General features: G+C 47.4%; 6 protein-coding genes across 6 annotated transcripts; all 6 read left to right on the plus strand.

The window, feature by feature from the left end:
* Positions 1 to 856: 856 nt before the first annotated feature.
* H6S33_007885 (uncharacterized protein) lies at positions 857 to 2,075 on the plus strand (the record flags this gene model as incomplete). The annotated part of the gene is made up of 2 exons (XM_044839246.1): positions 857 to 1,377; positions 1,442 to 2,075. 2 exons carry the CDS (start codon positions 857 to 859, stop codon positions 2,073 to 2,075), a joined length of 1,155 nt encoding a protein of 384 aa, XP_044688758.1.
* A 3,454-nt stretch (positions 2,076 to 5,529) lies between these two features.
* Positions 5,530 to 8,441, plus strand: H6S33_007886 (uncharacterized protein; the record flags this gene model as incomplete). Its single annotated transcript, XM_044839247.1, has 3 exons — positions 5,530 to 5,730; positions 5,833 to 6,902; positions 6,953 to 8,441. 3 exons carry the CDS (start codon positions 5,530 to 5,532, stop codon positions 8,439 to 8,441), a joined length of 2,760 nt encoding a protein of 919 aa, XP_044688759.1.
* A 3,298-nt stretch (positions 8,442 to 11,739) lies between these two features.
* H6S33_007887 (uncharacterized protein) lies at positions 11,740 to 13,825 on the plus strand (the record flags this gene model as incomplete). Its single annotated transcript, XM_044839250.1, has 3 exons — positions 11,740 to 11,886; positions 11,945 to 12,013; positions 12,068 to 13,825. 3 exons carry the CDS (start codon positions 11,740 to 11,742, stop codon positions 13,823 to 13,825), a joined length of 1,974 nt encoding a protein of 657 aa, XP_044688760.1.
* Positions 13,826 to 14,932: 1,107 nt separating this feature from the next.
* On the plus strand, positions 14,933 to 17,120 carry H6S33_007888 (uncharacterized protein; the record flags this gene model as incomplete). The annotated part of the gene is made up of 5 exons (XM_044839251.1): positions 14,933 to 15,196; positions 15,252 to 15,352; positions 15,411 to 15,750; positions 15,824 to 16,336; positions 16,398 to 17,120. 5 exons carry the CDS (start codon positions 14,933 to 14,935, stop codon positions 17,118 to 17,120), a joined length of 1,941 nt encoding a protein of 646 aa, XP_044688761.1.
* A 2,067-nt stretch (positions 17,121 to 19,187) lies between these two features.
* On the plus strand, positions 19,188 to 20,417 carry H6S33_007889 (uncharacterized protein; the record flags this gene model as incomplete). The annotated part of the gene is made up of 1 exon (XM_044839252.1): positions 19,188 to 20,417. One exon carries the CDS (start codon positions 19,188 to 19,190, stop codon positions 20,415 to 20,417), a length of 1,230 nt encoding a protein of 409 aa, XP_044688762.1.
* Positions 20,418 to 20,491: 74 nt separating this feature from the next.
* H6S33_007890 (uncharacterized protein) lies at positions 20,492 to 23,974 on the plus strand (the record flags this gene model as incomplete). The annotated part of the gene is made up of 1 exon (XM_044839253.1): positions 20,492 to 23,974. The coding sequence occupies one exon, from the start codon at positions 20,492 to 20,494 to the stop codon at positions 23,972 to 23,974; it is 3,483 nt and encodes a 1,160-aa protein (XP_044688763.1).
* Between the last annotated feature and the right edge of the window lie 2,382 nt (positions 23,975 to 26,356).

Genomic DNA, 26,356 nt, shown 5'->3' on the forward strand with positions numbered 1-26,356 from the left:
CTGGTCGGAGAAATTCCAACCGCCACGTGTAGGAGAAATGGGGGATGAACAAACAAAATACCGACGGTTTTTGCTCTGGTTTTCTAGGCAGCAGCCATCTTCTCTTCTCGACTTCCCGTTTCATCTGCTCTATTGGGATGAGCTTCCAGAAGCATTCTTCGCTGTCCGTGTTTTACTTGGGAAGTAGGCAATTTTATTGCGACGGTCCATTGTTCGCAATGTTCACATACAGGCCTGTTCTCAGCGGCCATGCACTGCGCACCAGTTCGCACCTATGCATATATCCAATCGTTCTAAACCGGACTGCAAGCGGCTGAGAAAATATTTTTTCATTGGCTGTTGCACCCACCTTTCCCGGTTGACGAGAAATCTCGCAACGACAATAAAACGTTCCCCAAGGCGTCCTCTAAGCCCCAAGGCTGTTTTTGGGCTATGTTCTCTAATCCATCATACACATTGACTTTTTTTACCTACATAGAGAGTCCTAAGCTTGGACACTCCAACTGCAGATGTCATAATGTCATGCAATGCAATATGCAATGCGAGATTCGCCACCGTCAAGCCCCAATCTCGTGGTACGCTTGAGTACTCAGGTAAAGAAACACTAACCTGGAAAAACTCTTCTTACTAGCTGGGAGTAGTTCATATATATGGCTTTTGCGCACCTTGGGAATTCACGCTCAACGCGCACTACACAGGGGGTGCTGTGGATTTGATATATATCACGGGCAGCTACTGACAGTCTGGTGGAACATCAACAACTGCAAACACAAACACAGACACAATTTACACGATAAAGAGACTCAACAGGATCAACTCAGCATAAGCTTGATACTCGTTTACGTATAGTTAGATCATGGCTAAATCAACCTCAGAGGTTCCGGTCAACGTGCTTTGCATCGAGCCAGACTCCGGTTTCCGCTGCCTTCTCTCCCTCCTTCTCGTGGATGACCTTATGACTCGAGTCACCCAGCATATGGAAACCTCCCGACGAACTCCAATCCGGCATGTTTTCGATCTGGTTGGCGGTGAAGGTAGTGGTGGAATCGTGGCACTTCTCGTGGGCCGCCTCGGTCGAAGCATAGCATCGGGACCGGGTATACTTCGGGATATGATGTCTAAGTTTTGTCCATGGGGTGGAACTAAACGAAATGCCTTGGGGATTCACCGGAACAAGCCATTTGTATCGAATTGTGTTCAGCCAGCTTTTGAGAGGTTGGATGAGGAGGACGAGTCGAAGGTTTACTACAACAAGGATAGTGTGCGGACTTGCATTCTTGCGTCGTTGGAGCAAGCTCCGCAGGGAAAAAGATTTTCGAGGAAAATCAAGGATTGGGCTGAGAGAGTAAGGGTAGCTATCAAAGTTATACCCATGAAGTACGATATAACCTCCTTCGTTCCTAATACAGTTTTTGGTAACAACTAACACGGAGGTATCTAGACTTTATTCACGTCTGAAAGCAGGAAAATTCTACTCCACCATGCTCTTCTCCACCGAGAAGATCACCGACCCCACCATAACCACGGGCCCCAGCACCTACACCCTCAAAGAGCGCTTTCGTACCTACGACCAGACCCTCTCACGCGCCAACGTCTACATCTCCGATGTCGCACAAGCAACCTTCACACACGACAACCTTGTCGCCCCCAAAATCATTAACGGACGCAGCTACGGTTCCGCCTACCCTAGCACCAACGCTATCCTCGACATCATCGACGAATCTAACGTCCTCTTCCCCGACCGCCCGCTCGGTGTCGTTGTCCGCATTGGCGGCGAGTTTATGCATTCTCTCGATACGCCGAGCCTGGGTAGGACGGGGGAGAAGGAGCATGATGGATTCTTGGAGAAGATGCCTAATATGGAGATAGTCTTCCAGATCCCGCTCCCGGAGGTCCAATATGAGGCCGAGCTCATGGATGAGCCGGAGAGGGTATTGGGGGTGTTTGACAAGTGGATTAAGAACCCGCAGGTAGTGGATAGGTTGGAGAGGTGCGCCGAGGCGTTGTGTAATGCCGGTATCAAGGAGAGGTCGGAGTGGTATCCCCGTGATGCGGTGAAGGATATTAGGACGTAAGGCGGTGAAGGATGTTACGACGCAAGGCGATGTGCTTTTTCGTGCTTTGTGGGGGAATTACTTTTTTTTTTTTTTTTATTTTTGTTGCCTCGGAGGACTTTCACTACTATTGCTTCTTCTCATTCTGTCTGTTTTGTTTTGGGCTTTTTCGCGAGATTAAGGTGTTCAAGGGATGGATTGTTTCTATACAGCCTGACGGCTATTTCATAGCTCATTTGTTTCCCAAGTTATTTCCTTACAATAGCTTTCCTTTATTTTCTGGAGTCTAGTTTTCAAAAAATGATACCCATGCTATAATGTCCTGAGTCCACACAACCACCTGATCAGCTGTGCGACCTTCGCGAATTCAAGACACTTTCAGGTTTAAGATCAAAGTATGGGCCAGATTGAATGTCTGAAACCGAATCTACATCCGGTTCAATTGAAGGCCCAAGCTTCCCATTTCTTTTTGTGGCGTAGGCAAGAACCATGGCTCACGCCTAATTGATCCGCACAAATCTCTCGGACATTTCCCCTTCGAGCGATTGCTGTGTCTCAGAATGTATATGTTCTCAATTATGGACAACATAAGGAGAAACATCCAAACCGAGTGATAACTCATGATCCCGCGGAGCACAATCTCTACAGTTGACAACCCTCACCGACCTCCAACACACAACACAGCGCCCGCACTCATGTTACTCCTCGGGTACCTACCTCAAGCACAGTCCTCGAGCTCCCGGTTTAAAGTTTTTTTCGTCAGAACTCAGCTTTGCTTCGCAACCCCCACATCAGCCTTGCGAAAAACCGGGCCTGATTGATATGCAAAGTCAATATTTCGTTTTTTCTCGTTAAAAAGAGTCTTGCGCTCAATCTTCGAAACTGATCGTCCGTTCTAACCTACGTGCCTTAGTGTCATTTGCCGGCAGTTCCAATTGGCCTTGTGAGGGTGTGGGGTGGCCATGGGGGGGGTGTTGTTGTTGTTGAGCTGAGCTGTGTAGCTTAGTCCGAAACCTTAACTGGAACCAACCCTAACCCTGACTTATATGTCCGGCCAGCTAGGTGGCCAGCCCTGTTACTGTCAAGGCAGTATTTTGGACAGCAGTGCAAGTCTGGAGACGGGAGTTCCCTACCCTATTAGCGGGAAGCTGAGTGCTCGCGTGCAATAAGGTATAAGGTAAAAAAAGGAGCGCGGTCATTCAACGGATAATATCAGCTGTACTGTGCCAAGAATGTTTAAGCCTCAGTGAGCCACTCAACAGAAAGTATGCCTTCGTTTCGACAAGGGTTTGTGGCCCTCATAATAATTCACTTATGGCCCTTTTGGCTGAGTGAGGTTGCCGTGTGGGCTAGCGGAGAGTAACGACGACGGATTGGATTTTGAGGTTGGAATTGCTTTTGAGCCGCTATTTCCGTCCTTTGTTCAAGTCATTCCGGAGCTGGCGTTGCGCCGATGTTTGACTGATACTGTGTGTCTCTCGTCCTCTTGTTATCACGGTGAGACACTGCTACATGGTTTGTATAGAGTAGAGTACTGCCGTTCACGGGGTATTGGCGGATACTGGGTGTTGACGGATTGCAGGCAAAACTTGGCTTGGCTGTCTCTTTTTTGGCTTATCCGTCAACACCCAGTGTCCGTCAATACCCCGTGAATGACAGTACAATACCAGGGCTTATCTGTAGCTATTCCATTACCGGCAGATGCGGGGAGGGATGGCTGATAGATGTGCACCTGTCCTATCCCACTACTGCGATATCTGCTACTCCTCTGATATTCGAAACCCATCGAGATAAGCCCCACCTTAATATCCGTGCCCTCCAACAAACTAACCGGGTCGTTTCCAATTATAAGTACCAGCTAGTAACCGGGTTATTCCAGGATTTGCTTAATTGTTATACAGCGATGGGGAAAATTATTGTAGAAGTATGGTAAGAGTCCTATTGGCCAGGGCAGCCACCTAAACCCTGTTTTTAGACCCCTGTTTCTACAATAATTTTCCCCATCGCTGTATAGTTATACCCCACACAATTGAAGGCGCCCGAGTCTGCTTCTTTTTTTTATTTTTATGTTTGTGGAGGATCGGTACTTTAGATGCCGGCCGCGGAGGCTCTTTGTCTTGTGTCGCCAGGCAGGCAGGCAGGCAGGCAGGCATTGAGCAATCGGCTGATAAGCAGGGGCCCAAGATGGTGCAACAAAGATATTGTTTTGCGATGACGACGGCGCTGACCCCCACTTTGTATGCTGGCCGTGATTGGGCGAATAGACGACCGATGAGTTTGAGGGACGAACCGTGGTCTGGGGGTTACCGCATGGGGGTGCAAAGCTTGGAAGTTGGAATATTTGCATGTGGATTTGGGTAGGAATGGAATATGGGGGGAGGAGGGGGTTGATGATGATGATGGTGGTGCTCTGCTCTAGATGCTGTCCGGCCTTGCAATGCCAGCCTCATGCTCACGTGTGTACGAGCAGTGAAGAGTTTGTAAACCGCTGTGCAGAGGGCCAATCCTGGTGTTAGGGGCCTTTTCTTTTTCTGCTGCAGGAGATCTGGTGAGAGGTGAGGAGGTGAGAGGTTTGAGCTGTGAGAGTAACGGGGATGGCAAAGAAAGAGGAGGACAAGGTCGAGAGGCGACGAAATTTGTAATATTCCCATTTTCCTTTCTGGTTGACGAAGATCAAAAGAAAAGCAAAGCAAGGAAAAAAAAAAAAAAAAAAAAAAGAACTATGTATCATCATCCATCCAGCTGGGAGGGAGACTTGACGGACCATCCATCCAGTCGTCTCTCTTTTTTATTTTTTTCTTCTCTCTTCCCTTTTTTCTTTTCTAGCTCTGTCGTTCGCTCCCCTCTTCGTGATCCTTATATTCTTCTTCATCTCCACCTGTATTTATTTTTCTTGCCGGGCGATTCCATGTCGACTTCTCCGGGGAATTATTCTCCCTGAATCTTAAGGCGGGCCGATCTAGATATTTTCACCAATCTGACTTTCTGCCTGTGCTGTACGTCGTGCTCCGTTGCATCCTTAATTCTTTTCCAAGGGGTGTGCTAGGGCAGAAAAAAAAGAGAGTGAGAGAGTGAGCGAGTGAGGGTGAGAGAGTGAGAGAAAGAGAGAAAGAGAGAGAGAAATATCACAGTGATAGAGAGAGACAAAGGAAGAGAAAAAGAGAGAGGTGCAGATCAGAGAGCAGCAGGGCCACGCGATAACCACGCGAGTGAGATCAACAAAACGTCTCAGAATCCCGCGATAACACAAACATCCCTTCCCTCCAAAATCCGCCGCCGCCGTCGCCCCACCACCACAACAACCACCAACCACAAACCACGAAAAAAACTCCCCGGAGTATCCGGAGATCCTCGTTAGGCCCCCCGTCCCCTGCTGATAGCGCAGATATCAGGAATAGGAAAGAGAGAAAGAGAAGTGAAAGGGTCAACGACAGATAGAGCCAGAGAGAGAGATAGAGAGCGAGACCGTTAAAGAATGGTTCATGGGGCCGGAAATGCGACGGGAACGGGCAGCACGGGTACGAGCACTGGCACTGGAACCGTCACCGTCACTGGCACTGGGGCCACCAATGCCCGCCGCGATAAGAAGCTTGCAGGTGATAGCAGCTCGACACGGCCGCTGAAACGCCGCTGCGTCAGTAACGCCTGCATCGCGTGTCGGAGAAGGAAGTCCAAGGTACGCCCCTTGCTTTGTCACTATAATAAGCTGCAACTCCCCTCTCTACTCCCCTCTCCTCTCTTCTTCTCGCCCTTCCAGCCCTAACAAGTGGATATACAGTGCGATGGGAACACCCCGGCCTGCGCCGCGTGCGCCTCCGTCTACCATACCGAGTGCGTGTACGATCCCAATTCAGACCACCGCCGCAAGGGCGTCTACAAGGCCGACATCGATAATCTCAAGAACCAGAACAGCACTCTACAAACGCTGATTGAGGCAATACTAAACTACCCCGAGGACCGCGTGTACGAGCTTGTGCGGCAGATTCGGACCTGTGACTCACTCGAGGACCTCGCCGAGGCGATAGTCGCGGATGCTGCAAACGATGCGGAAGGGGAGTCACCGGAAAGCGGGAGCTTTGATGCCGCGGGTGCGAGTGGTGAAGGGGAAAACCCGGCGAGTCTGGAGGCAGAGCTGAGTGGCAAGCTGGGGCAATTGCGCATCGAGGATGGTCAGGTTAGGTTCATTGGGGCTACGAGCAACTTGATGTTCGTGCCGACAGGGCGCAATGAGGATGAAGACGAAGAGGAGGATCGAAAGAAGAACGGCCTGGACATATACGAGAAGAACCCCATCACGACATGGACAAAAGTTACGGACGATCCGGAGCTTATCAATCATCTGGTCACCATGTATTTTGCTTGGCATTATCCATACTTCACGACACTCAGCAAGGACTTGTTTTACAAAGAGTTTGTGCACGGGATGCGGGGGTCTTCGCAGTCGGGGACGGTATATTGTACACCGTTGCTCGTCAATGCTATGCTAACCCTTGGATGTCACTTTACTTCCGTACCAGGTTCGCGGGCAAATCCGAATGATTCATCAACAGCCGGCGACCATTTCTTTAAGGAGGCAAAACGACTAATTCTCGAGAACGACGAGCATGAAAATCCGCGATTGACAACGGTACAAGCACTCGCGTTGATGAGTGTTCGGGAAGCTGGCTGTGGACGAGAGTCAAAGGGATGGGTGTATTCCGGCATGAGCTTCAGGATGGCCATGGACCTAGGACTGCATCTAGATCCTAACTCTCTGAAAGAAGGTGTGGGCACCGGCTCCAGCAGAATTACCGATGAGGAAGTGGACGCTCGGCGGGTGACATTCTGGGGGTGCTATCTATTCGACAAGTAAGGGGGACCTTTCATCCGAACATTTACCAATTCACTAATAATCACAGGTGTTGGAGCAATTACATGGGCCGGATGCCACAACTGCCTTCCTCGATGGTGACGGTCCCCAAACCTGATGTTTTCCCCAGCGAAGATTCAGACAATTGGCATCCGTACACCGACACTGGGCTCTCTATGGCCAACCCGCAGCCCTCCCGCATACGCGCTGTCGCACTCCGCATTACTATGCTCTGTGAAATCAGCAATGATATCCTCCTCTCCTTCTACAACCCCACCCCCGGCAGCACAAGCGCCGGTGGTGCAACCTCCATCGATGCATCTGCCACTATCGCCAAGGTCTTACAGCAAGGCAAACACAGCGCTCTTGGAGAATTCAAAAAGCTCGGCGAACTGTTCACACGTCTTGAAGAATGGCGCAAAAAGCTGCCCCCAGAGTTGGAAGCAAAAGAAGGCAGTCTTCCCAGTGTGCTGCTGATGCACATGTTCCACCAGACGCTCTACATCCACCTCTTCCGGCCATTCCTGAAGTTCTCTGCCGCCACAACGTCCACACTCTCCCATCTCGACCCCCGGAAAGCGTGCCTAGGCGCAGCCACTACAATGTCGAAATACCTCCGCTTCTACAAACGCCGTTACGGCCTACGACAAATCTGCAACGTCGCCGGCTACTTCATCCACTCCGCATGTACCATCCACCTCCTCAACCTCGGCCAGAAGACCGCAAAGCGGGACATAGTCCAAGGCCTCAAGTCCCTCGAAGAGATCGGCGAATTCTGGCTCGTCGCCAAACGCGCCCTCATCATCGTCGGCATCCTCGTAAAGCGATGGCGAATCGAGCTCCCCGAGGAAGCCGAAGGCGTCCTCCGCCGCTGCTGGGTCGAGGGGCGCCGCTTCGGCCTCGGTGCAGAGGTCGAGCGCGTACTCGGCCGCAAACTCGAGAGGACCAAGAAGAGCTCCCCGAACCCGGCTATGTCGCCGGCGAGCGCGAGCGCGAGCAGCCCGCCGCCGAGTATGATCAACATCTATAACACGTCGTCCACGTCCGCCGGCTCGCCCTCCGCATCCTCCCCCGCACACCCGCAGCAGACGCAGTTCCAACCATACTTCCCGCAGCAGCAGCAACAACAAGCGCCGCAGACCACCACCGCTGCAACCGCTGTCCCAACAAGCGCATCATCACCGTCCTCGTTCCTCAGCCCCCCGCAACAGCAGCAACAGCAGCAGCAGCAGCCGTTCTTTGCGCCCCTCCAGCAGCCATACATGACCTTCAACGCGCCCTCACCCAGCTCGGCCAGCGCAAGTACACCGGAGAATGCAGAAGGCTTCAGCCAAGACTGGTGGTACCGCGACCAGACGGAGCTCGCGAGCGAACTGGGTGTCGGAATGGGCATCGACTGGGGCCTTGCTAGTGCCGCCGTGGGCACGGGCGCGACGCCGCGGTCGGATGTGTCGCAGGGGGAGGGCGCGGGGAATGTCCAGGCGGCTAGCGGGCCGGGGCCGTTTGGCGGGCTGGATGGGTTTGGGAATTGGGCGTGAGGCGGGGCGAGGCGGAAGGCGCGGGGAAGGCGTGGGGAAGGGGAAGAAAAAAAAGAGTCAAAAATTAAAAGTCGTGATGCATGGGTTGGGATGTATGAGTGTTTTTGTTTTTTTAACTGGAGAGGGTGGGGGGCTAGTCTAGTACTTTTGGGTTTGGATTTTTGTGTTTAGTTTCCGGAGTACCTCGTTTTTGTTATTTTTTGTTTTTTTGTTTTTTATCTATTTATTTATTCTTTCCTTTTTCTATGTTTATGTCTTTTCCCCCTTCGTTCCATCATCCATCACTGCTGCTTGTTGTATGTGCGGTGTGTGCTGTGCTGTGCTGTAGTGCTGTGAGTACTCTAGTGCTCTTCTCAAGTGCGATGACGTGCATGTAGCTTATGATCCATGATATCAAATATGGGGTCTCCTTCCACTGACTGGTTCACTTGTCGTTGTGCCTGTAGCATTTGGTCATTTACGTGCGGGCTTGCTTTTTATTCTTTCCCTTCTCTCTTCTCTTCTCTTCTCTTTACTTTTTAAGGCTTCATGATCCATTACTTCTTAGCTCTCCATATACTCTACAGTACAGGTATTAGTCTTGTGCGCTCTCTCGCTACTCCCCAAATCTGGCATTTCCATTCAGGCCGCCGCCGCCGCCGCCGACGTCCCGGTTTTCAAGAGTAGCTCAGAACATTCCGGTGCGCCGGTTGGCCCGTAGACTCGCAGTGTACTCTAGAGCAGGTAGGTAGGTACCGTAGACCGGTAACGTTCATGTGGTATCACTCGACACGTCGCATTCTTGGCGGGGGACCCGCGTCGCCGCGCAGAAGAGGGCCGCGGAAATCTGTGTGTAGGGCGGAAGGGGAGAAGTAGAAAAAGAAAAAGAAAAGGCACATTTTCTAGAGTCAGAGTGCAACGGCTTTGCATGACGTGACGTCCTACGTTTGTGAATGTAGAATCGAGTAGAGTATGTTTGCTTTTCTCTAGTACTCGAGAGTAGAAAGACAGGGAGTATGTAGCCGGAGTAAAGTATAGTAAGGGCTCCCGCGACAGCATCAATAAAGGCATATGCTGCCAGCCGCCTGAGCCGCAACCCTTCATCGAGGAGGTACCGAGCCTCGATAGTTATTTAGCATGAAGCCCAGCCCAGCCGAGCCGGTACGTACTCCTCTCCCCCACTGTCTTCCCCATTCACATTCCCCCAGGTTTGGTCCACCCGTACTTCACTTTTGCTGTCCCGCCAGGGTAGGGAGGTGCAGCCCGGCACGACATTATCGTGTGATGCTCTTGGAAATGGGTATGACCAACTTGATCCCCCATCTATGGGGTTCCAGATGGCTGCAGGGAGAGATATATGGCCGCTTGCTATACCAGTTGTCCAATGGGAGAAAAAAGAAAGCTCCATTATGCAGGGTCGTCCAGGCTAGAGTAGGTGTGTTCCTCATGGTGTCGATGGCGCGTTATCAGATCGGGGATCTGGTGGCTTTTGTCTCCCAATGTGAATATTGTGGCGCTGCGTTTATTGGGATATGTGAATCCCATGACTGCGGTGTCGGGGGTCTAGACAGACGTTTCTGGGCTGTGCGTTCTCACGCTTGATGGACAGGTATGTGTGCAGTTGTTTACACTGGCTGTTGGTGCTAGTAGGTAATGCGGCGTTCCGGCGTTCAGAAGTGTTGTCGTGATAATACTACATACATGTATGTATGTAGCTAGGAGTCGGTGGTTCAGACTGGCGCTCGGAATATCCGCCTGTAGGCCTTGAACCGTCGCAGAGTGTGGCCGGGACGTTTATATGACCACAACCAAGAAACAAAGACCTCAATTGACACACGCAAGTCAGTCTCAATTCACTATTTCTTAATTGCGATATTGGTACTTACATGTAGCTTGCTACAGTTCCACACCGCACCTACACGTGATTCCACCCAGTTTTTCCGAGAAACGCCAAGCCGTGCCAGGTTCCCCAGGCTAGTTATCCCGAAGTGACCCCAATCAGAATAGTCCAGCTGGGCGGACTCGTCACTTCAAGCCACTTCAAAGGGCCACAAGAACATGCTCCCCGATAACCCCATACCCATATCCAGGACTGGGTATGGGTCTCTAGAGACGCGAAATATCTATTATCAATTAGCTGAAGTAAATACTCAGCCTCATGGTGCATATAAGGGAGATTCTCCAGAAAGCGCAGACTGGATGCCGCTATGGTGTAGTTCGGTTTATTTAAGCTCCCTTGATCCTCAATTTCTGGAGATATGTAGCAGACCAAACGGAAGCTGGCTCGTAAGAAGCTGTTACTCTGCAGAAGAGCACACTCACCGATAACTGTCATGTCGCCTTCCTCCCGTCCCTGAGACATGCGATGGAAGCTCTAGAAGATAGATATATAGCTCAATTGCTCAATTGCATCGTCGCAGTCCTCACCCAGAGAGCCCAGAAAGCACTACAACAGGATAGGAGTATCATAGCCCCGGCCGGCCGGAAATTTGATCAAGGCCAAGATGCATCGATTTTTCCCTTTTTCCCTCTCCCGCCCCCCCTCAATACTTTTTTTCGCTCTCAAAAGTCGGCCTTCACGCCGTTTGGTGTTTTTAGTGTCCCCGCAATTTTCCTCCACACTCACTAGCTGGGATAGTACGTCACACCCAACCACCCACCACCACCCCACAAAAATGATGCCTGGCTGAACTGGTTAATTAACCCACCTCCCCGACCCACTTTGGCGGGGTTTTGCTATTGATTTATCCGATAAGCTACTATCATAAGTGCATTAGTCAGGGGAACAATTGCTGTTCCTGAATTGCCTTACCGAACCCTGGGGCGAGTGTTGCAACGGTGGTGGTTCTTCCCTTTCTGTTCCACCTTTTCTAGCTGGAGAGACCAGGTTAGTTATTCAGAAAACTAACCTTCCACTCCAAAATTAGGCAGAGAGCATCCAGAGCAGTGCACAAGTAGAGAATCCTAGAGTAATGAGACATCGCCACCGCAGAATCATGCCATGATCCTGCTGCTTGGGGCACTTGGCACGCCAACCTTTCCCGGTTTTCCATGCACCGGAAAAACTGACAAGGAGCCCAAGCACGGATTTTTCCGCGACTACCAGGTTTAGCTTGTATGTACAGAGCTACCTCACCAGCAAACCTCCGCAATGATCACCGGCGTAAAAAGCCTCTCCCCAGAGTTCACCCCGCCATGCTCCACAATTCCCTCATAGGGTACAGGATGGGGGCGAAGGGGGTATAAAGGCACTTGGTTCTGCCCTCGAGATGCTCGGCAGTGGTCAGTAGCATCGCCTTGATCTGGAGAACTCAACAAGATGAAATACTCCTTCGCCCTAGCTTCCTTGCTCGCCGGAGCGGCGAGTGCCCAAAACTTGTCCACCGCGAATCTGGCGGATGTGGATATCACGACGGCGGGAAACAACACTTTGTTTACGAGATGGAGGCCAACTTCGCATTTCATGGTAATCTTTACTGGCGATACGGAATTTTTACGTTCAATATTAACCGAATAACTCATAGGGACCTCACTCATGGATGAACGATCCTTGTGCGCCATCCTATGATCCCGCGACCGGATTGTACCACTTGGTAATTGATCTCCCCGTAGATGGTCGAGAGAGCAACTAGCTAACAGTTCCCAAGATGTATCAATGGAACCCTCACCACATCAACTGGGGTAACATCTCCTGGGGTCACGCCGTCTCCAAGGACATGGTCACCTGGACTGATGTTCGCGGTTGGGAAGACGACAAAGCCCAGAGTCTTGGTACTGGTCCCAAAGGCACCCTCGACCATCTTGGTGTCTTCTCTGGATCAGCCCAGTTCTTGCCGGCGAACCAGTCCTACGGCCTTCCTGGACTGAACTTTACCAGCGGACCTACAGACAAGACCATCATGGCTATTTTCTACACCTCCGTACAGCACCTTCCCACCAACTGGAGGCTTCCGTACATCTACCCCACCGAGACCCAGACTTTGGCTGTCTCCGTTGATGGTGCTATGACATTCACAAAGTTCGAAGGAAAGGGCGTCAACCCCGTTATTCCTCAGCCCCCTCCAAATTTGGACATCACCGGGTTCCGCGACCCCATCTACGAGAAGTGGCCCGAGATGGATGATATACTTTTCGGGAACGCATCGCTCGGTAACTTCTACACTGTTCTCGGCTCAGGAATCAAGGGCGCCGGAGGACGACTGCCACTCTACTATGCCCCAGCCGACGATTTGACAGACTGGCGCTACCTTGGCCCTATCTTTGCCCGTAGTGGAAACGAGAGCTGGAGCGAGGTTTACTCTGGCTCCTTCGGGTACAACCTCGAGGTCGCCGGTGCCTTTTCTCTTACCGAGTCTGGCAAGCACGGAGGTGATAGCGAGACTACTCACCACTTTGTCATTATGGGAACTGAGGGTGGTGAAACCACAAAGCACCCCTCTTCCCAGTGGGCTCTCTGGTCAGAGGTAGCCCTCACCCGCTCTAACAACGGATCTGCACACAGCGAGGTCCTTTCCTCAGGTGTTCTTGACTGGGGTCTATCGTACGCCTGGAACTCGTTCTGGGATGCTCCTAACAAGAGACGTATTGCGTGGGGTTGGGCAAAGGAAGAGGATCTGACAGTCGCAAAGACTGCACAGGGCTGGCAGGGAGTAATGACCTTGCCCCGTCAATTGTACGTCAAGGTCTACAGCGGTCTCAAGAACACTGCCGGCGTCCTCACCACAAAGGGGTCCTGGACCTCAGAGCGCAAGGCCGATGGCACCTGGCAGATCAAGACGATGGGAATGCAGCCCGCCCCCGAGGTCGTTGAGTCGCTCCGTGAAGGTGCTACCAAAGCGTCTGTCAATGCCACAAGCGTAGCTCCCAACACCTACAAGGCCATTACAAGCAACCTCTCTGCCAACATCCATGCCGAGATCACTATCCCACAAAACACCACAACTCCCGTTGGCTTTTCAGTTCTCCGCTCTCCCGATGGCGAGGAGGAGACCCTTATTGTCTACGATCCCGCTGCGAAAGAGATCAGGGTTATCCGTGAGGGATCATCAACTCTCAACTCGTCATATGTGAACACCTACGCCAATGTTGCACCTCTTTTCCTCCTTGACTACTCTAATGGGAAGAGGGAGAAGCTTGTCTTGGACATCTTTGTTGACAACTCCATGATCGAGGTCTTTGCCAACGAGCGTGTCGGCATCACTTCACGCGTGTACCCCGCTAGAGTGGATTCCACTGGCTTGGGAATGTGGACTGGTGAAGGAAAGGGAGAGGTTACCTTCTCCAAGGTGAAGGTATGGACTGGGTTGAAGAATGCCTTCCCCGAGAGGCCAGCCAACAGCAGTAATGCGCTCGTATGGGATTCGCCGGAGGAGACTGGAAACTACACTTGGTGGCCTGGTAATTAGAGGGGAGGTGTACGATAAATGATGGAGATGAGATGATACCTGATGAGAGATGTACTTCTGTATGTAGAATGCGGGGCATGAGTACCCATGAATAGTTTTAATGTCAAGTCAAATTTTGAACCCTTATCTATGGAGAACCACTTTCCCCCCCTTTTTCTGCATTATCCTCTCGTTGTAGCACTCCTGTGGGCTCTTTTAGCAGTTTGAGATGGGCACACAAAAAAAATTCTATAAAGGGAGCTTATACCGGGGATACGGTAGAAAGCAGGTCCCATTTTAGGCACATTGACCGATGAGGATCCGGACATTATTGCTATAGGTATATGAAAGGTAATGTGCCAGTGAAGTGGGATACCCAGGAAATGCATTATCAAGTTGAATAAGTAATTTGAGCTTCGATAGATGGCAAAACGTTTGTTACTCATGTTATGCGTGAATATCGTCACCAGACAGCACTCGACCTGTTGCGCTTATGTAAGTAGACATACATACATGTACCTCACGGGGTGACCACGCAGGTGTGGCAATTTTCCAATTGCAACACCGGAGAATGCTCAAACCGGTTTAATACATGTAGACATAATTCAAGACGATGAATTGTTCGAGGTTCCATGCGATATTTCGAATTTACCTATTATAAATTTAGCTGTCGATCCTGTGGATTTATCATGGATGGAAACAAACCAAATATCCCCCGCCCCTGTGGTCGCCATACCCCCGTGAGCCCGTACGTCTGCATGTGGGTGTCGATCTAGGAAAACCGTCCGTACAGCTGTACAGCTAAAAACTGTCTACAGAGCTAAATCCTTATTCCGAAGAACCACACAACCGATAAACTCTAGATCTTCCTAAATTAAAGAGAACATTGGTGAGGGCCTAGAATTAGTTTTTCGGCATTCATCCATCAATTAGAGGCTGTATAGTGCGTTGCCACATTGGTACCTTTTACTAGTTCGACACCCATGTAGTACGCATAGTATGCCCATGCAACTCGCCAGTCCTTACCTACTCACTCCAACCATAACTTTGGGTCTACAATCCATTCCGTTCAGACGATCGTTCAGGGCAACTAGTCAGCCAGCGTTAAGCACAGATCGTGATAACATCATGACTTCCAGTCCGGAGTCGCAAGAGCCCAGGGAGCTGCCGGAAAGCCAATTTCTTGCCTCAACATCTGATGGTCTTCTACCTTCAGCCTCTGCGAAGATTCCAGGACAAAGGTCACTACCGAAAAGGATTGCTGTTATCTCGTTCGAGGCCATCGTAACTCTTGTCCCGCTTCTTTTTATCATTTTGGCATTTTGTGCGAATAGTCTAGATGGTAAGCAATTGTCTAAGTGGGGTGAAAAGCTACAACAATTGGCAAAATATGTAAGTACTCGCTCCTTCATCAACTTTAGAGTATACCGCAGCTGATAGAGAATAGGGGAGTACTATATTTCCTATCCTTTTTGCTTCTGTGCTTGGGATGGCTATAAGATCAATCGCGAGATGGAGAGCGGAACGGGGAACAACGCTTCGTGAACTGTGAGTTGGTCAAGAATTGAGTTAACAGATAGCAAGAAATACTAATTAGAAATATCAGAGAGCTCTTGATGGGAAGCCAGACTTTGGGTAGTACAATAAGCACTCAGATTTCCACCCTTGGCTTTTCTAACGACTTCCTTCTCGGCTTTGGGCTCCTTGTGTTTTGGTTGCTTTCTCCTATCGCAGCACAGGCTTGTTTGAGACTGGTCGACATAAACCAAGTGACTACTGAGAGTCCTGGTAATATCACCTATTTGGATATGGAAAATAGCACGATTTTCATGACAGGAGATGATAAAACTGGAGTACGTGATATATATAACACTCTCTATGATTTTAGTCTGCTCTCACCACCAGTATATCGCACTGAAAGCAGAGATCTATGGGGAAATATAAAGGTACGATATTAGAACTTTGTTTTCTCATTCTTTAAATATGTAGTTCTACATGATCCTATACTAATTAACATAGGTTCCGATGTTAGAATCATTCAACTCTTCTAGGATCGAAGAGGACGGGTGGATATCCGTGGATGCATACGGCATTGATAACAATATCTCATATGTATCACTTATCGGCATTCCAGTTATTGGCCTCCCAAAGTTGAACTTGAGCGATGAATGGACAAACAAATCATTATCGGTACTGATGACCATTTTCAGCTTGGAGACAAATTATTTTGTTTTTGATTGTTCAAATATTTCGATAGTAGACCCTGAACATAGCCAGCAAGAAAATAGTTCTGGTTATCTTTACAACAGGACTTCGCCTTCTCCCAATACAACCTTTGTTTTGGACACCTCCACTCCGCTCGATAGAGTCTCGACACCGGGTCTACAACCAAGATACATAACGTTTGTCTCGAATTATGGTGTGCCAGAAGACGAGGACGATACAGTTGTATACAAAAGTGCGATGACGAATTGTTCTGTGACTCAATCATACGTTGAATTGTGGGTTGAATGCTATTATGATCTCTGCGAGGTTAGTATATTCTTTCAAGGTCCTTAAACCCCCGAACATAAAGATTCTAAACTATTCTTAGACCACAGGAATCCGGAAATCCACATTACTTCACAAACCTCCGGAATATACCGCTCTGGATAATCAGGGTCATATGAGCTTTATTGCGAAAGAATTAACTCACAGAGGAATCGATATTACAACTATCAATACCGACGCACTCTGGAGTGGAACGTTGACCGAATATTTTCTCAACGATCCATCGAAAGTGGGGTCCTTCTTCGAGTATAGCCGGGATATATCTCAGCTACCCAGAGATGTTTTCGCCTCTAGGTTCGGGTTATTGTTCAACACCTATTGGAACGCCGTACTTTCGCCAAACATCTTGGTTGATTCCAAGACCAAGGATGATATAGCCCACATTGTCGTCACTGATCCTAATTTTGACTACTCAGACTTATTCAAAACCACAAACACAAACACAACTATCGAGCTGACCGTGGACAGGTACGTTCGAAAGGTCTGGGCGATGGCAACACTCATGGCAACAAGCTGTTTGCTTCTCACCACAGCCATTATCGGCACGGTCCTCAGGTGGAAGTGTGTAGGCCCCAATGTTCTGGGCTACGTTTCGACACTCTTAATGGAGCCTGGAGGTTGCACACTCGATGGACCGGAGAGAACTAGGGCATTTGCAGATACGAAGGTGGGCCTTGTGGCTGTCAGAGACGACAAGGAAGGACGTGTTGTATTCTCACTCTTGCCGAAGCTCCCCGCTACAACGGAAGAAGCAGTCGACAAGTAATTCAGTCATTGTTATTCTTCATTTTCGTTTTCTTGATTGTGCCAGCTCAGAGTTACCATCATGCTGGTCTTTTTACAGTACGTGGTTCTCTCTTTGAGGCGAGTATTTCATTCGTTAGTCTGCACGAGTTTTCCAGCCTTTACTACTGGTAGATGTGTACGTAATTATCAATCTTCACATTTTCGCATGATAAAAAGCGAGGAATTATAACGAGATGGCCCACCTTCTGGTTCTCAACTCTCTGATATAAATAAGAATGCTGCATACATTTAGGTTACTTGTTGTATTCATTGCTATGAATGGGATTGGCTTCCTTTAAATGTTGGCGCGGATTGGTGTATGGGATTATGGGTGAGAACGAGGGAAGACGATCGACCAAGCATTGATTATTTCTTTTCCACTAATCCTACCGAGCATATCGATATCTCTCTTCCATGCTTCTATGCCATCAAATATGAACTTTGTAGGAGCAGTTACATACATACAGTCAGGGTACAGAAGTTTTGGTAACTTTGGGTTGCCGTTGCAACTATGTACAGCTCGAGCTCAAAAATCACGGGACAAGCCTCATGGCAACGGCCCCGAACCAGGACTAGAGCACCATGAACCCACATAGAACTCCATCAAATGAAGCTATTAAGAAGCGGCCTTTTGTAATTACATTGTCTAGTATATAATAATGAAATCTGTTATGTCTAATACTTTGTATACCACCCTCTTGCCTGGATTACAGCTTCAATCCTTCTTGGCATCCCTTCTACCAAGGCCTCAAACAATCTCTCAGGCATTAACTCCCAACAGTGAATTAAAGCATCTTCCATTAGAGGTCTTAGAACCTCTGGGCCTCAGGTATCATCTGCTAGGTGTTGGTAGTGTTTGTGATAGAGTGTCTTTAGCTGTACCCATACATGCTCGATAGGGTTGAGATCTGGTGAGTATGGGGGCCAGCCTTCTAGAATTTCAACATTTTTCTCCAACAACCAGTCCTTAGTAATTCCGGCCTTATGAACTCTAGCATTATCTTGCATAAATATTGGATCTATGCCTCTTTCCCGCAGTTCCTGTACAAAATCTAATAGGTAGAAGTCAAATGTTCTGATATAGACTTCTGCCGTCACACTCTCCCCCATGTCCACCCTCATACCTCCACACGTGCCTTTGAGACCACCTGCAAAACACCCCCATATCATCTTTTTCACTGTTCCAGACTTTGCCACCCCCTTGACACATTCCCATAGCCATCTTTCCTTTGCACTTCGGAACACCCACTCAACTAACGGATTTGACTGTCTCTCAACACTGCATTCGTCGCTCCAAATTACGCGTCGCCAATGCGCGACCGTCCAATCTCGATGGCGAATACACCATAGCAGTCGTACCCGAGCCTGTAATGGTGTTAAGAGGGGACTTTTGGCTTTAATATACTTGTGAATTCCGAATTTGTTGAGTCTCCGCTTGATGGTGCTAACCGAGATATTGAGGCCAAATTGTTGACGAAGCTCCTTATAGGAGAGACTGCAATCCCGCCGGGTAGATAGATAAAGACGTCTATCATCACGCTCAGTAGTCTTCCTGGGCCTCCCTACATGTTGGGGTTAGACACTGCCTGTAACGGCAGCTATGTATTTCTGGCTAAGTGATGAACTGGAACGAGGGAAGGAGGTATTGTGCAGTGGAATTAGGATTTGTAATGGCGATTTCTGTTATGTTCTTTTGGTTTCTGTTACGTGAAGGTATTAGTCATCGTTGGATTATGGATGGATATATAAGGGGGTGTTGTCTCGTGCTTTTGTCTGTTTTCCTTCTTCTTTTCTTTCCTTACGTAACCTCTGTATTTATTCCACGAATACTATTCTTTGTCCACACTACGTCATAGGGCTCCAACAGGTTTATCATACCAGGTAGAGCCACCTCATAGTCCATAGTCAAAGTATACCTTTACGTCTACGTCCACGTCTACGTCAATACCTCGGTTGTATTCCTTGGCACCACAGTCTATCGCCTATATTCCCCGTGATACGTAGGTTGCGTCCTCTATCGCCAACCAATACAACACTATAGTCTACAATGTCGGAACATGTCCATGTCGATTATCAACAACTCAACGATAACCTCCAAAGATTTTTTCAAGCGCATCCACAGGTCGATAACGTTGTCGGAGCCGAAGCCTATGCGCTTCTTCAACAGTGTCAAAATGGTCTTACTCAATATGCAATGGATTTACAAGAGGTAGAAGCGGAGGCTGAGAGGGCAAGAAGAATGTTTGAACGAGATCTTACTGCTGCCCGAGCTCAACACACTGCTGTTGAGGTTGTGACCCCTGACGAAGAACCTATTGGAAACAATGCTCCACCTGTACCCCCAGCACCACCAGTTACAGGTACCACCCATCGGTCGGAGAAACTCCCAGACCCCGACGTGTTCAGGGGGGATCGTGACCGAGAAAGGCTACATTTATTCAAGCAACAAATGAAACTCAAGCTATTAGGAAATGCCGATCGCTATCCTACACTACAGTCTAAGTTATCGTATGCGTTCAGCAGATTGGAAGGCGCTGCTGTCAATCAGTTCTTACAGTACATGGGAGAAGAAGGCATTGCTTTACCTTCTATGACACGTTTTTATGAAGTCCTGGATACAGCTTTTGGGGACCCCGATCGAATGAGTACAGCTAGGAGAAATCTCCGGAATATCAGACAACGCACTCAAACTTTCGCTGACTACTTCGCTGAATTTCAACGGTATACTGCTGAGTCGGGTATGGATGAAGTCTCTCGAATTGAGGCTTTGATGGAAGGTATTAACGGGGAACTCGATGAATCAATGATACACCATGACACTCCTGCGACGGTAGATGCCTGTGCGACACTTTTGCAACGATTGGATAATCGTCGTCGAGCGGCAGAAGCTAAACGAGGGAATAAAAAACCTTGGGCTACTGCTACTACTCCGGCCCCTCGTCCCCCACCAGCGAATCCTGTTCCTACTCCCCGCCCCGCTGCCCCTGTTGCCAACCCACCTGCCACTGAGAATCACCCCTCGTTCCGTCCTGGAGGTGATGTACCCATGGATCTGTCTGGAGGACGTCGTCGCCCTACCCCTGCCGAAAGAAACGCCCGCTTAGCTGAGGGCCGATGTTTCTATTGCGGAGGTGTCGGGCATATGGTTAGGGATTGCCCCCAAGCGAGGGCAACTGGAAATCAACCAAGGAGGCCTGTGATGAGAGGAGCGGCGTTGACAGTGGAAGAAAATGGTGGAAGTGATAACGAGTCGGCAAAAGATTTGTCCCTGCACTAAGTGGCTTAGCCCAGGGACCATTTAAGGATTTTTCTAGGATGTGTATTTCTGGTTTTTCGGTATCAGAGGAGGAAATGGATGGAAATCAACTTGTAGTAACTTGTTCGATTTCACAGTATAAAAAGTCTTTCATACCTACCTACGCCCTTATTGATACCGGAGCATCAGGATATGCTTTCATTGATGAATCTTTTGCACGCCACAACAGTCTTACAATGACCCCCCTTAAAATACCTCGCCATGTAGACGTTATAGATGGAAGGCCTATCAAATCAGGAAAAATTACCCATATTGTCGATGTCTCGCTAGACATTCATGGTCATCGGGAAGTTGTGCCATGTTTTGTAACGAAGTTAGGACACTATCCGATTGTGATGGGGATACCTTGGATGCGACGACATGATATTACGATCCGACCGAAAGAAAATCTACTTGTTTTTGACTCTCGAAGTTGTTGTCAATACTGTTCAATCACTGGTACTGCAGTTATTGTTCATGGCATTTCGATTCCCTTACCGGAACATCATACAGTCATTGTTTCAGCCACTGAAAAATCTACTGTCGATATTAAACAATTGCTACCGAAAGAATTTCACCATCGCCTCCATATGTTTAAAGAATACGAAGCTTCAATTCTCCCACCACATCGACCATCCCATGACATCGAGATAGTATTGGAAGAAGGCAAACGACCACCCTATGGACCCATATATGGGCTATCTCAGATTGAGTTAAAAGCACTACGGGAATATCTTGATGAAAATCTACCCAAAGGATTTATTCGAGCCAGTGAATCACCAGCAGGAGCACCCATACTATTCGTAAAGAAAAACGATGGAACCCTTCGACTCTGTGTTGACTATCGAAGCTTAAATGCGATTACAATCAAAAATCGATATCCATTACTATTGTTGAAAGAAACCCTAGCTAAGCTGTCAAGAGCACGATACTATACTAAGTTGGATTTACGATGGGGATATAATCAAATCAGGATAGCGGAGGGAGATGAATGGAAAACAGCATTCCGGACTCGATATGGACATTTCGAATATACAGTAATGCCGTTTGGATTAGCTAATGCCCCTGCTACATTTCAACATTGGATCAATGATATTCTACGACCCTACCTCGATCAATTCGTAACGGCATACTTAGACGATATCCTTATCTATTCCGAGACTCTATCAGAACATAAAGAACACATTCAAAAGGTTCTAAGGGTACTTGATGAAAACCATGTTCACCTTAGACCTGAAAAATGTGAATTTATGGTTCAGGAAACGAAATATCTTGGTTTAATCCTTACTCCGAATGGAAATAGAATGGACCCAAAGAAAGTTGTCGATGTTTTAGAATGGACTACACCGACAAACCTTCGTGATGTTCAAGTATTCCTAGGATTTGCAAATTTCTATCGACGGTTTATTTTGGGATATTCGAAAATTGTTGCTCCGCTTACAGCCTTAACAAAGAAAAATGTTAAATTTGAATGGACAGATGAAAGGGAGGAAGCATTTCAAACTTTAAAAAAGATGTTTACAACAGCACCAATACTAGCTCATTTCAATCCGGATCGAAAAATTGTAATAGAAACCGATGCATCCGACTATGTTTCGGCAGGAATCCTATCTCAACGTGACAACGAAGGAATCCTACATCCAGTTGCTTTCTTTTCCAAGAAACATTCTCCTGCAGAATGCAACTACGAAATCTATGATAAAGAACTTTTAGCAATTATACGATGTTTCGAAGAATGGCAACATCATCTGGAGGGAGCTCAATTTCCAATTGAAGTTCTTAGCGACCATCGGAATCTTGAATATTTTATGACAACAAAATTGTTAAATCGTCGACAAGCCCGTTGGTCTGAATTTCTTTCACGCTTCGATTTCGTTATACAATTTCGACCAGGAAAACAAGGAACAAAACCAGATGCATTGACTAGGAGGTCAGGTGACCTACCTAAAGAGGGGGATGAACGGTTGACGCATCAGAGTCAAGTGATTCTGAAGCGAAAAAATATGGATACCAAGCTAAATTTGTTCGCGGGTTCTTTGTCAAATAAATCCGCTGAAGGAGCATCCACTATAGAGGAGTTATTCTCAAAAGCTTACCAAATCGATAGTTTTCCAAATAAGATTCTTACTATGCTTCGGAATGGCGTTCGCCACTCAAACAAAATCTCGCTTGCCGAATGTACGGAAGATAACAATGGTCGGCTACTTTATCGAGCCATGCTATATGTACCAGACGACGATGACCTTCGACTAAGGCTTTTAAAAGAATACCATGACAAACCATCCGCAGGATATCCAGGTAGAGCAAAGACATTGGAACTTCTAAACCGAGAATATTATTGGCCACAAATGCGAAAATATGTCGATCAGTACGTTAGGAATTGCAATGTGTGTATCCGTAGCAAGGCACCACGCAATGCACCCTATGGAGTACTTCGCCCTTTGTCGATACCTGAGGGACCATGGATGGATATATTAATGGATTTTGTTACTGATCTCCCTGAGAGCGATGGATACAATGCAATCTTGGTTGTGGTGGATAGATTAACCAAGATGCGATATTTAATACCGACGACTAAAGAGGCAGATTCAAAGGAAGTAGCGAGGCTATACATCGATAATGTTTGGAAGTTACATGGATTACCAGATACTATTGTATCCGATCGAGGAACACAGTTCGTTGCAGAATTCTGGAGGTCGCTTTGTGATCGATTGGAAATATCACCAAAATTCTCTACCGCATTCCACCCTCAAACAGATGGACAAACGGAAAGAATTAATGCCGTAATGGAACAGTACCTCCGAAGCTATGTTTCCTACCAACAGGATGATTGGGCTCGAATGTTACCAATGGCTGAATTTGCGACAAACAATCATGCCTCCGAAACAACAAAGGTCTCCCCATTCTATGCCAATTCAGGAAGAAATCCAAGAATGACTTTTGGCCCTTTGGAACATGGTCGAACAACGGCGGAGGATCAAGCGAACCGTATTGCAAGAGAGATGAAGGATGTAGTGGATTTTCTAAGAGAAGAGATGTTTCGGGCACAAAGGATACAAGAAGAATCAGCCAATAGAAATCGAACTCCAGCTCCTCGATACCATTTAGGGGATAAGGTTTTCCTATCGACCCGTTATATTCTAACCAAGCGACCTTCCAAGAAATTCGACTGGAAACGTATTGGACCTTATAGTGTTAAGCGCATTGTCAATCCCTACACTTACGAATTGGAACTTCCCCGGTCAATGAAAATCCATCCAGTATTTCATGTTTCGTTATTGTCACCCGAAGCGAACGATCCTTTACCGGGACAACAACAATTACCACCACCTCCGGTTGAAATCGAAGGAGAGGAAGAATGGGAAGTCGAAGATATTTTGGATTCGAGGAAACGAAGAGGAAGATTTGAGTATTTGGTACGATATATGGGATATGATGAAGCCTCCTGGCAACCACTATCCGACCTTAAGCATTCACCTGATATCGTCAAACGATTCCATGAGCGTTATCCAGGGAAACCTAAGCCTACCAGGAAGTAGGCCTTAGAGGGGGGCGTGGTCTGTAACGGCAGCTATGTATTTCTGGCTAGGTGATGAACTGGAACGAGGGAAGGAGGTATTGTGCAGTGGAATTAGGATTTGTAATGGCGATTTCTGTTATGTTCTTTTGGTTTCTGTTACGTGAAGGTATTAGTCATCGTTGGATTATGGATGGATATATAAGGGGGTATTGTCTCGTGCTTTTGTCTGTTTTCCTTCTTCTTTTCTTTCCTTAAGTAACCTCTGTATTTATTCCACGAATACTATTCTTTGTCCACACTACGTCATAGGGCTCCAACCGGTTTATCATACCAGGTAGAGCCACCTCATAGTCCATAGTCAAAGTATACCTTTACGTCTACGTCCACGTCTACGTCAATACCTCGGTTGTATTCCTTGGCACCACAGTCTATCGCCTATATTCCCCGTGATACTGCCGATGCAGTTGAACCTAGTCCAAATGTTGTGAACAGTGCTTTTTGGAACACCAAAAACTTCGGAAATATGTCGGACTGTGACACCACACTGTCTGGCACCAATGATCATCCAACGGGTAGCCTCTGACAGTTCTCGCCTACTTGCATTGAGTTGTTTGGAGGAAGGATTGTGGGGAGGTGCCATGGTTGATGAATCACGGATGCCACGGTTGATGAGGAGCGGAAGCGTTGTCCCATAATTTCTGAATAAGAACTATACAAAATCAAAAATATGACTCAAATCATGACTTTAAAAGTTAGATCGCACACACCTGAAGGATGGACTTAAAATTCTGGAATTCTTTGGGCTCCGTCTTGAGATAATTTCCAACTGTCCTTAAAACTTTGAAATTTTTTGGATGAGCTTGGGTGGTTGCTTTGGGTAGCTAAACATGGCTACTTTGGCTGTAAAAAGGGTATATTACCAAAACTTCTGTTCTAGTACTATCCCCTGCGTCGTAGTTGGTTGATTTGACTGACTCGAGTCAGTGAATTATAATTCACAGTACTTATGCACTACTGCTAACTACATTAACACAATATCTGAGAAGAGCCCTACGAGTCTGAGAACAGGATATAGAAATCAAACCCTTCTGTATGTAATTGGCTTGTAGGCGCAGCCTAATTCACTATGTTTCACTAATTACAGTATTTTGAGACTTGCCAGATTTCACTGACTCTAGTCAGGCAAAATCTACGATCCAGGGGATATGAGGTATGTATACACGTACTTTTACACGATAACCCAGTATGCCTGGAGATCTACTATAGATCTAGAGAGCTCTTACACCTTGCGTTAAAGCATATATAGATATGTACATGTACATGTAGTAGAAAATACTCACAGCCCTGCTTATATATATCGCAGCTGATACGACATCACATGCTTACCGCGCGTGGCCAGTAAGCATGCTTCTTAAAACCTATATACTTGAAGGTTAAGTACATGTATACTTAAGTGATCAGTCCAAAAGACAGAGTGAAAGTAATTAGCCCGAGGAATCTCAATGTTGGTAATAGTAGTCTACGTCTACTTAAAGTACAATGTAGTTCTGAGAATTGATTATATCTTCAGGGAGTAATGTGGATACATGTAGGTAGGATAAATACTTTTATAATGAGGTACACTTGTATTTATGCGTTATTTTAGGTACATGTCTAGAGTGAGTATACATGTAGTGATTGAAGGGATCTCAGTATTGAGGTGTTCTTAAGCCGGTGCGGGATGCGTTGCGTGCATCTACTTGGCTTCCATTACATATATGTTTTGACCTTGCAATAGTAAAGTGAAAACCAATAGAGTAGGTGGGCAGGTCTCCGGTATAAAATTCTAATTACGCTGCAGCACCCAGTCAATGTTGTTTTTGCAGTCTTTGCTATCTGTTATCAGTACTGTGTCAAAATAATGAGTTTATGTAGTTATCTTGATGATACGACCTAACCAACACTTAAAGCCCGTTCAGCAAAAGTCCAAAATGGCGTTTACAGGGTTAAAAACTCCGTTTCAATGACCTTTTGTTAGGTATATGTATTGATCTTGAAAACTCTGTTTTGTCTTGTTGCCGAATGGGCCCTAATACATGCATATATGTAATCACTCCTACATCCCTGTATCCGAGCAAAGCCTCGAAGATCTCAAAAACCGATAACTCGAAACCGCTGCTCATTATGCATGGACGACTTGGGACTGGCGTTAGGCTAGTCTCAAGAGATCTAGATATCTGTGCATAAATTGCATGTACAGTAGCACTCGCAAATTTCCCCCAATCCTTTCAAATATCGATCACCCAAGTACATGTAACTCCTCCACATCTCCTATATATATACATGTAGTTAGCATCAGCTTGGCTATATCGATATGTGGGGGCTAGGGAGAGAACCTGATCATGATCGTTTTTTACTTTGG

This window comes from Morchella sextelata (genome assembly GCF_020137385.1).
Source record: "Morchella sextelata strain SCLS chromosome Unknown scls_24, whole genome shotgun sequence".
NCBI classification, from domain to species: Eukaryota; Fungi; Ascomycota; class Pezizomycetes; order Pezizales; family Morchellaceae; genus Morchella; species Morchella sextelata.